This window comes from Polyodon spathula, chromosome 6, assembly GCF_017654505.1.
Source record: "Polyodon spathula isolate WHYD16114869_AA chromosome 6, ASM1765450v1, whole genome shotgun sequence".
Taxonomy (NCBI): Eukaryota; Metazoa; Chordata; class Actinopteri; order Acipenseriformes; family Polyodontidae; genus Polyodon; species Polyodon spathula.
This window is the reverse complement of record NC_054539.1, coordinates 23,033,935-23,044,743: the sequence shown is the minus strand read 5'-3', so window position 1 is coordinate 23,044,743 and position 10,809 is coordinate 23,033,935. Positions and strand designations below refer to the sequence as shown.

Genomic DNA, 10,809 nt, shown 5'->3' with positions numbered 1-10,809 from the left:
GAAAATCATTGATCATGCATCTTGAAACTGCTGCTTCAGTTTCCCCTTTTCTTACTCTGCCCACTGCATCGAGTTTGCGAGTCAAATTGCATTATGGGGGAAATGGTAGCCACAACCTTACTGATTATAACCGATTCCGCACTATAACAGATATCATTATAACAGGGTAGCATTGTACATGTCTTAATCCATTTGATAAAGTGTCTATTATTCATATTATGGTTAGAAAAAGTGATCATGATTTAAACTGAGCCTACCTCATCACTGGCATTGAAATCCACCCCTTCAATAGAAAGCTCTTCTTCAATCTCCTCTCCAATGCTAACTTCACTTTTAGTTTTATCTGATCGACGGCTGATACTGATAAAAAAAAAAAAAACACAAAACAACAATTACAGATTTCATTTTTTTCATTTAACAATGATGTAATGAGAAATTGGTGAATAAATAATTTGAATAAAAAGCAAATAAAACATTACCTGTTAAAATCATCATAATCATCATCTTTATCTCCTGCAAGAAAAAAATATATATGTGCTATGCTAATAATACCTTATTCAATTTTGTTAAAACAAAAACATGTTAAACCAGGGAAATGAGTTCAGTTATTCATGTGCATTTTAAAACATACACAAATGTTGTGACACAAAAAGGTAGGAAAATGTAAAAGATTTTGAAATGTATTTATGGAAAACAAAACTCTGAAGTTAATTCATGGGTGTCACAAAGACGGCCGAAGTGGGGGACGTCAGACCAGAAACAGGAACCAGGAAATAAACGACAGAGAGAGGTGGAGTTTGGTGGAGCTGAGCGAGTGGGTGGAAACATGCGATTGCAAATCAATCATTCAATTGGAGTCAAGGTACAATGGCACGTGAATTAATAAAGTGCAATTCCTCGTGCTCACATATTATTACGTTTTACTTGCACGTGAAGTGCTGTGCAATCCTCATGCCTAAATACAAATATACATTTTAAACACTCGTGTTACACAGACCCGTTTATATCCTGTGTACAAATGACTATACACCAACATTAACACACAACACAAAATACACACAGGGGCGGGCACTTTGCCACAATGGGCTACACACATTTTCAATTTCTGAAAGTACTTAGAGGGGGTAGAGGGGCATGGAGCAAAAGCCTGTTAAATCTTGCTCAAACACGATTGGATGGCATCAAAAAACTTGCCTAATCCGAAAGAGCCTATTTTCTCATTCATTGTCTTCAGGTCTTTCAATTCAATAACTTTGCCATTGCCTAATATTAAAGAAAAACAAACACACATAACTGTATTAAGATTTATATCCATTTGTCAAAAACTATTTAACACTGATTACAGATACAAAAGACGTATATTTCTTAACTTTTTTATGCTTCCGTTTATAATAGTGAATGCCCTATACAGAAAAATAAACAGTGCAGCCATAGTTAAAAAGTTCTGCAGTGATTTATGAGTAATCTTTTTCATAAAGGAGGGCAGTTGACCCCAACTACAGGAACAAATGGATATAAAGTTTCCAGCCAGTGAAACCTGATGTCCACAAAGGACTGAGGAGAAGCAGGGAAGGGGCTTGCCAGCAAGCTGTAAAGAGTTGGTTTGGTGCTAAAATAAATAAAAGTACGATTGGCTGCTGCTCAATTTTTGCATCGTATTATAAGGCTGCAGCGGACTCATGAGCATCAGCAGTACAGAAAGAGCAATATCTAAAAGACTGGTGCAGTTTTTTTAGGCCTTGTAGTTTCACACATTTTTGCCCTGTCTAAATGTGATTAGTAGTTTATCTTCTTACTGTCATAAGGTCCTTTAAGTGGGGGCACTCCAGCCAGGGACACTAAACCAGTTTTCAAAGGAGGTGCATCAGAAAGAGGTGCAAGGCTTCCCATCGGCCTACTTGAATCTGTCCTAGAAAAAAAAAAAATGCTAGGAAGTCAGTAAAAGTGCAAACACATATTAAAACAAGAGCATAAGGATTCCCAGATTGTTTATGATTTCTTTCAAATAAAATCGACAGCTCTGGCAGTTAGCAGAAAAGAACACTTAAAAATATGACAAACAACTGTCAATCATAAGAAAAGTAACGGAGAAGGTAATCGGCCAGGCCATAAGACTGTTGGGGAAGTGATTTATTTTTATTTTTTTTAAAGCTTTTGAATGAGAGACTATCAGGTAGCTATAGTATCACCTCTCTTCAGGGTTGTGTCCGTTACCATTCTCTGCAAAGGGATCCTCAGTCTCTTCATCTGTGTCATTGCTTTTAACAGTGGTCCTGATCCCAGAGCAAGCAAAGAGAAGAAAGATATTTGAGAAAGACAGACACGCAGGGGAGATGGGTGGCTGAGAGACAGTGGTAAACATATGTTAAAGACAAAGAAAATCCAAAATATAGAATCTCAAAGCCTAAACACTCATGGGGCATAAACTTGGGATACAAGCAGTTTTAAACATTAACAGATGGCTTACATACAGGCTGTCAATCATAAGATAGTACAGTAACTACTAAAAATAATTATCAATAAATGTTATGTTATTTATTATTGTTATTTTTTTGTATCAAACTGCTACAACTAACTTGAATGTCTAACAAGAAGTGTGTAACCAAAGTGAATGGTTCTGAAGACTACAACTCACACTTTGTGGATACTACCATTCTTCTTACTTTCTGAAAAAGATCCTCCTAAAACACTTGTGTGACCACCTTCATTTAATTTTTTATTTTTTTTTTTTTTTAAGGAAAATAGACATGAAAGGATTAAAGGGAAACAGAATTGAAATACACACAAACCCCAATGGTTATTGAAGAAGAAAAGACTTTAGTGCAAAATTCATAACTTCAAAGCTGCGACTATAATTTAAGTTTTTGAAATCTGCAGTGTTCATACCAATAGTATAAATACTGTACATTATTAATAAATTCAAATAATGACGGTGCACCTGGACTGATCATATGCCGTAGGCCTAAATTCTGGGTACGTGTTTCATTTAATTTGTGAGGTACTGATACTTTTCAGCAATTTTTATAAAGTTTGTTTCATGTATTTTAATACAATAACAAAATGTAGTATCTTGTCACATAGAGTGAAGAATTTGTAACATGAAATCTTCACTGTTTGAGTTGAACGGATATTTTCCCCAAAAGTAATGAACGTTTGAATCCACTTTTTGAACATATAAATGAAAAACCAGGTTTATTACATGAACTCTGGGATGCGAAACTAAAAACAGCAGACAGCTTATGTATCACCTCACTTTGGCTATTGAACCATAAGCTACTGAAACCCTCTGCTGCCAAATGTTGTCAACAAATAAATGAACCTTACGTATTTGCATATCTTTTTAAATGCCAGATATAGTTATATAATTCCAGGGTTCCTGGTTACATGTACATCTACATCTGAAAGCCAGCAATGACATACTTACTCTTTGTGATTATGGTTCATCTTGTTTTCTGACATACTTGCCTCTAAAACCCTTTTGTCTGCCAGGGATATACTAATATCGCAATGCAGCAATGATACAGAGAAAGAACAGAACAAGAGACGAGACTTTGTTTTAGTTATTTCGAATACATCTGAATAAAAATAAAAACTAATACTTTCATAAAGATACACCATGACATAATTATATAATACAACCATAAATATACACCATGTGCACATTTGAAAGACAGTCCTTTATGAATTCTACTGAAACATGAGGCCATAGCCCAGCAATTGTTAACGTGAGGTTAAGGAACAATGGAATCTCAAAAGTTTCACAGTTAAGATTTTGAATGAGGACTTGTCACAAAGACGGCCAAGTGGGCGGCGTCAGAACCAGGAAGGAATGAAATATACAAAGACGATGATGTGAAATGAAATAATGAAGACGCCTGTTGGCGCCGGTTTATTACAAAATAAAAGGTTTAAACAAACACGAAAACACAGGACACGGCACTCTACGCCAAAATAAATAGACAAACAAAAACAGACTAAACTTAACAAAACGGTGCACGGACAGACACTGACAAACACGGTGAGCAGATACTTTCTGTTGTTATTATTATTATTACTACTATACTTATTTCCTCCGTCTCCAATCCCGTTCTCCGCTCACCGAACACCCAACCAACAGTATGTGACAACGTGCATCTATATATACTATTGTGCTGGGATTCAATTACCAATTAATTATTCACTTGAATCCCAGCACGTGAATTAATAAAGTGCAATTCCCCGTGCTCACATATTACTACATTTTACTTGCACGTGAAGTGCTGTGCAATCCTCGTGCCTAAATACACATATACATTTTTAAACACTCGTGTTACACAGACCCGTTTATATCCCGTGTACCAATGTCTATACACCAACATTTAAACACACCACACGCAACACATAACAGATAATATACACAGGGGCGGGCACTTTGTTACATATACCCCCTCCTGTGCAAAGCACACATGGCCTCAATGGCCACCTCCCCCCTTAAAAGCCCAAAAGTCCAGCCCAAAGTCCTTGGCCAGGACCAGAGGCTTCCAGGGGCCCACAGGTCGTAATGCTGTCAGCAGGGTAGCATTCTCCTGCCAGGGTAGTCCTAGCAGCGGAAAGGCTGCTTGGGGTGTGGTCTCCTGACCTTCCCCCTTCTTCGGCGCCGGCAGCTCCCCTTGGTGGGGCTTCAACCACCGTTCTTCCTGCAGGGAAGAAACTGCAGAGGGAGCAGGTCTCCGGACCTCCCCCACGATCTCCGGCGGCGAAACTGCTGCTGGGGTTGGCGGTCTCCAGACCTCCTCCCCCTTCTCCGGCAGCGAAACTGCTGCTGGGGTTGGCGGTCTCCAGACCTCCTCCCCCTTCTCCGGCAGTGAAACTGCTGCTGGGGTTGGCGGTCTCCAGACCTCTTCGTGGGGTTCCGGCCACAGTACTTCTGGCTGCGATGCGGAGCGGCGGGCAACCCCAGGCGATGCAGAGCGGCGGGCAACCCCAGGCGATGCAGAGCGGCGGGCAACCCCAGGCGATGCAGAGCGGCGGGCAACCCCAGGCGATGCAGAGGCATCCTTGGGCGAAGCGAGGCTGGCATCCTTGGGCGAAGCGAGGCTGGCATCCTTGGGCGAAGCGAGGCTGGCATCCTTGGGCGAAGCGAGGCTGGCATCCTTGGGCGAAGCGAGGCTGGCATCCTTGGGCGAAGCGAGGCTGGCAGTCAGGACAAGCTGGGGTGCGGGTGTTGGCCCTCTTTTCGGCCACTGCAGCCGGGAGGTTCTATGCAAGGGCTGCTGAGGACTGCCAGCATCTAGTCCTGGCCCTTCTGGTGCAGGGAGAGGCAGCTCCTGCTCCTCTCCCCCTGATGGAGGTGGAGGCAGAGGAAGCTCCAGCTCCTCTCCTCGTGATGGTGGGGGAAGTGATACCAGCAGGCATTCACCCTCTGCTGGTGGGGGAAGTGATACCAGCAGGCATTCACCCTCTGCTGGTGGGGGAAGTGATACCAGCAGGCATTCACCCTCTGCTGGTGGGGGAAGGGACCCAGCAGGCATTCACCCTCTGCTGGTGGACAGGGACCCAGCAGGCATTCACCCTCTGCTGGTGGGGACAGGGATACCAGCAGGCATTCACCCTCTGCTGGTGGAGGAGGGACCCAGCAGGCATTCACCCTCTGCTGGTGGACAGGGACCCAGCAGGCATTCTGCCCTCTGCTGGTGGACAGGGACCCAGCAGGCATTCACCCTCTGCTCCTGGGGGTGGAGGTGGCGGAGGCAGAGGCAGCTCCTGCTGCTCTGCTCCTGCGGTGGAGGTGGCGGAGGCAGAGGCAGCTCCTGCTGCTCTGCTCCTGCCGGTGGAGGTGGCGGAGGCAGAGGCAGCTCCTGCTGCTCTGCTCCTGCCCATGGAGGTGGGAGCGGCGTGTAGTCTCCTGGTGGTGGAGGTGGGAGCGGCATGTAGTCTCCCCTTGTTACAGGGGACTGGTGCGGCTCTCCCTCGCTTGCAGGAGACTGGTGCGGCTCTGGAGACAGTGGTGGGTCCTCTGCCTTCCTCTTCTGTGGCAGTTCCTCCTCTCGGAAGGGACAATTGGCAAAGAGATGGTCCTGGTTGCAGAGGAGGCACCCCGGCAAGGACTGGTTACATCGCCGGGGATGTCTGGCCCTTAGGCGGCACTCCTCCTCCCTGTCCCTCACCTCTTTATCCTCTTTCCTGCTTCTCCCCATTTCTTTCTTTTTTTTTTTTTTTTTGTAATCCAAAGACGCCCCTTTTTTTTTTTTTTTTTTCTCCCACACACAAAAAAACCTCTCCTGGTCTGACGCTTGGAGGCGCTGTTAAATCCCACGCAGGACACCACGTGTCACAACATAACAGTTAAATCCCACGCAACACATAACAGATAATATACACAGGGGCAGGCACTTTGTTACAGGACTTCAGAGAGTTTCTTCTGTTGTCCACAAGACACTTTTGTAAATGGGAAAAAGTAATGCAACAACTAAGCTCACCTGCCATATGTTTTCTCAGGTTTAGGCAATGGATCATCAAAGAAAGAATCTCCTTCATCCTTTTCATCATCCAGACCAAAATCTTCACCCTTCTTAATTGCTGGAATGTTGCTGTTGCGCTTTGAGTCCAGTTTTGATTCACTAGCCGATATCTGGACATTGCTTTTATTTGTCACACCTCCAATCGGCAAGCTTAATTCGCCATGGCTGGATTCAATAGCCTTAAAAGAATTTAAAGCAACTGTTAGCGCCTTTGCAAACGGTAAAATAATTTGCCTTACAATTACATTGTTTTTTTGATTAAAAAATGAAGAGCTTTTGCTGTCTGGCCGGGGGATAAGGATAACAGATAAGGAAATGCAGAACTTCAAAAGAACTTCACTCACTGACATTTCAACCGAGGCAGTGCATCTCAAACTGGCTGACCCGGAACTTTCTCTTCCGACTTTCGCACGTCGAAATTCCAGGTCAGTCAGTTTGACTTTGCTTGAATACAGCAAACAATGTCTCTTTCGGGGGCAGCAAAGCATAAACACAGGAAACGGGAAGAAGAAGAATGCAAGCATGAAAGGGGGGAGGCATTACATTATAAATATTTTTACAAATCGGTGATGAAAGCTCCCAAGCCTGGAGAACGAGCATTTTCTTTAATGAAGCTGGTCAAAAACCACTTCCGATCAACAGTAAAGCAAGGACAGCCAATTGCCTTTCCTGTATTGGTGATTGAGAAAGTAGTTAACTTAAGGTTGCCAACGTGTCCATACATTTAAGGCCAGTCAGTAAAAAAAAAGTCACATTTTTAACCGTAAATGTAAATAAATAAAAAAAATGTCTAATGTTGGATCAAAATTATTTGATGTGTGTGTGTGTATGTTATATATATATATATATATATATATATATATATATATATATATATATATATATATATATATATATATATATATATATTGCTTTGCAGCTTTTCCCAATCAACTAGCAAAAGAAAAATGCCGATTAACAATGCTGTGCTGAAATTAGCATATGCATTCTTCAACCAAGTTGCCAAAGCACAGTGAGCTCAGGAGACACCGTCCAGCTTGCACTACATTTTTGTTATTGGAAATATGCTGGATAGCCTAGGTGGCATTTATGCAGTAACAAGTGACTGACTTGACAGATCTTAGACGGGATCTGGCAACTGTTGAAGACTGGCACAAAACTGCGCTCTTGTCTATACCTAGCGGACAGCCAAGTTTTCCTCCACTTGCCATTAATATATTGGCTTTGCCACACAGTACTGCATAATTAGAATTAGTTTTTTCTCAGATGAACCTTGTAACAACAGATGTAAGAAAACAACTGTCTAAAGACATTCTGAATGGAATTCTGACTAGCAAGACTGCTCGTGAGCTTGGAATTACAGGGTTCTAATTAACAAAGTGGTAAAAATGTAGATATTGTGAGAAGCTTCTATCTAAAGTCTTTGTGCTATACAACATGTTCAATACATGGGAGCTAGTATAATCATAAGGTAAATCTCCACCAATCAAAAAGCCCCTTACTAGCTAAACAGTTTTTAGAACAGTGTCACCAGACCAGATCTAGCAATCATGACATGCAGACCACAACATAATGCTGCCATGTAATACAGTTCTGAACACTTCAAAGCAGTTTACTAGATTACAAGTATATTCTAAATAAGTTAATACATATAGAGATGGTTTGGGTTGTTAGGTCTGGAAAGGGTTTTTACCAATTGATTTAATGAGTTTAATTTTGTCAAGGCGGAAAGTGACAGCATGAGTAAGAGAGAGAGCCCAAGAAGACTATTTAAATCTTAGCATATTCCCAAGTGCATTTAATAAACCTCATTTATATCAATTCATTAATTCTGTAATAAAACAGTATTAAATATTTGCAAACAGTACTAGTCCCTTTAATTATAAAAATAGAGTGGATTTTAGAAGAGATTATTATAATTAATTACAACATTCAGATACACGCAATTTATATTTCAGTCAAATCAGAGAGCAGATACAGTTAGACAGTGGCTCACAGCAGGGTTCCCCACAGCCAGGCACCACTGACAGCATTCCAATGCAAACATACTGTATCTTTGCAACAGTGCACGGTTTATGCAGCCACAGAGCAGTTTAGATGCATGATTGGCCAATGGCTTTTTTAGTTTTTATTGTAAAGTGCCATGGGATGCTCTGCATAAACAGCACTATATAGATGCAACTGCATTTGTATTGTATAAAAGAAAAAAAAAGAAAAAAAGGTTTTTAATGAGTTGTTTAAAAAAATATTTATTTTATGTATTGCTTAGGTCTTCCAGAAAAAATAAAACAAATGTTTTTGTAATTCATACTTTAAGATTTCCAGGAGTCTCATCTATTTAGCCACTTGCTATTGTTGCTGATCTTGTGAAAACATCAACAGCAGCTCCCCTTGTGCAAGCGATCATTACAAACATGTTCAAGATTCCTAACAAGCTAATATAACATGTTAGGAATGGAAAAGCTGTATTCTTAAAATAAAGTAAATAAATTGCGTTCATCAGTAAGTGATTGGACCAACGAACAATTAACAGCATCGCATTTTGTTAAAAAATAAACCAAATAATGTTCACACTGTATCTTTTGTCCCAATCTGACCCTCTTTCAAAGGGGTAATAAACAATGAAATAAAAAATAAAAAACCCACAGATACCTTCTATATACAAATTTAAGATTTTAAGGGTTTAAACACATTACTGAGAAACTGTACATTGGTGTTTTTAGGGTTACTATAAAAAGTAATATACTATTCGTACAGAGAAACGTGACAGAAAACAATGACAAAAACAGTACATAGCACTGTTAAAACTAATCAAAAAAGCACATTTGAAATGAATGCAAACTTTTTATATTAATAAGCTACAGCTATGAGTATAATGTCAAGAGATACAGATATTATTAATTCCTAAAACAAGCAATGGCATGCCTCCACCGTGAACAAAATGTGTCACAGGAAAAGCACCTATCTCATCATGAATACAGAAACTTTCCAAAATTAGGGCATACTACTCTAATCTTTTTTTTTTTTTTTGCAATACTAAAACACCGGAAACGAAACTAAAATCACAAAAGTCTGCATTACACTTCCTTAACCTGTGTTCATAGCTTCATCCTGCCACAGCATAAGCTGCACAATGTGCCCTTATGTAGGGTAAAACTTAAACCACTTATTCCCAACCTTTTCACTAGCAAGATCATCACTTTCTTTACACTTACAAAATCCTTTATACCTGCGTACCTAGCATGAAAACAATACCATCAGCCGTTTATTTTGTTTAACACAGCCAGAAGCTTTAAAAAACTTTTAAAAAAGATTATATTCTACAGTATTTCATAGTTATGACATACTGCTTTACCATTACTTACCACTTCATCCTTTCAAAGGAAGCACTTTAGTATTCAAGATAAAGGCAATACATAAATATTTATTAAGAGTTCAAGCAACACTATTAGTACTGTAGTGTTCACAGTATTAATTTCATTCTTGTACAAATTTTAGAAAGCTCTACACATAGGATGGGCATCATACTTAAGTGCAGTTTATATGTTTATCATGTCACAATCTACACGAATACTACCCTGTTTTTCTTGAAGCTGTCAGAAAAAACTGAAGCTGCAGTCAAGTCTTTATGCATGAGAAATAAACTAACAAACATAAATACAAATAAAACCAAAGATTTTATGTTGGGAGTGTCTGACTGTACAGTGTATGATTATTTTCTTTGCTTTAACCCTATGCCTATGCCCTAGCATACCAAAATAGAACCTGCTCAGTTAAGGGAACAATCCGCATAATGCATGGGATGCACGTTATACTTATATACAGAGTTTTATGTCGATACCCCGAAATCTGTTTTTTCTTTCGCCGTTTATATACTGTATGACATTGTTTTCGGTTACTTTTCAAAATTTTGGGGCACAATATGTGTAGTAACTCGACAGTAGTTGCACACTTCAATTATACCTTCTTTGCTTTGCTGTCTTCCACAATGAAATTCTTATGGTCATGTGTATATTCTTCTGGGGTGTTTGTGTGTCTAGGAATTTTTTTTAAATTTCGCGACAATCAGTAATTGGAAATTTTAAATCCCAAGAGCGTGTAAATCCTCTCTATCTTGCTGTAATATAGTTTTAAATCCAGCTAGCAAGAACAATCCTCCATATCCAGTTGTAATCTTGTTTTAAATCTTGCGAGCGTGTACAATATTCCCTTTCTGTGGAACCTCCAATAGAAATGGAGGAATTTGCTGCCACTGAGTAGTTGGGGTGGGTTTAAAGTAGTGGTGGCCAACGAATGAAAATTGTACATC

At 40.2% G+C, this 10,809-nt stretch overlaps 1 protein-coding gene across 6 annotated transcripts in view; it reads right to left on the bottom strand.

Annotated features, from left to right (window-relative positions):
• The window catches only part of LOC121317040 (centrosomal protein 43-like), a 31,576-nt gene that overhangs the window by 1,827 nt on the left and 18,940 nt on the right, over positions 1-10,809 (bottom strand). For 3 of the 6 annotated variants that reach the window (XM_041252591.1, XM_041252595.1, XM_041252592.1), the window contains 7 exons: positions 6,459-6,679; positions 3,425-3,496; positions 2,190-2,273; positions 1,797-1,909; positions 1,195-1,263; positions 480-513; positions 258-360 (listed from right to left, as the gene is read on the bottom strand). In XM_041252591.1, the coding sequence (XP_041108525.1) occupies positions 258-360; positions 480-513; positions 1,195-1,263; positions 1,797-1,909; positions 2,190-2,273; positions 3,425-3,496; positions 6,459-6,679 (696 nt within the window). The remainder of the gene's footprint in view (positions 1-257; positions 361-479; positions 514-1,194; positions 1,264-1,796; positions 1,910-2,189; positions 2,274-3,424; positions 3,497-6,458; positions 6,680-10,809) is intronic. The other 3 variants (XM_041252593.1, XM_041252594.1, XM_041252597.1) reach the window with 3 other exon arrangements.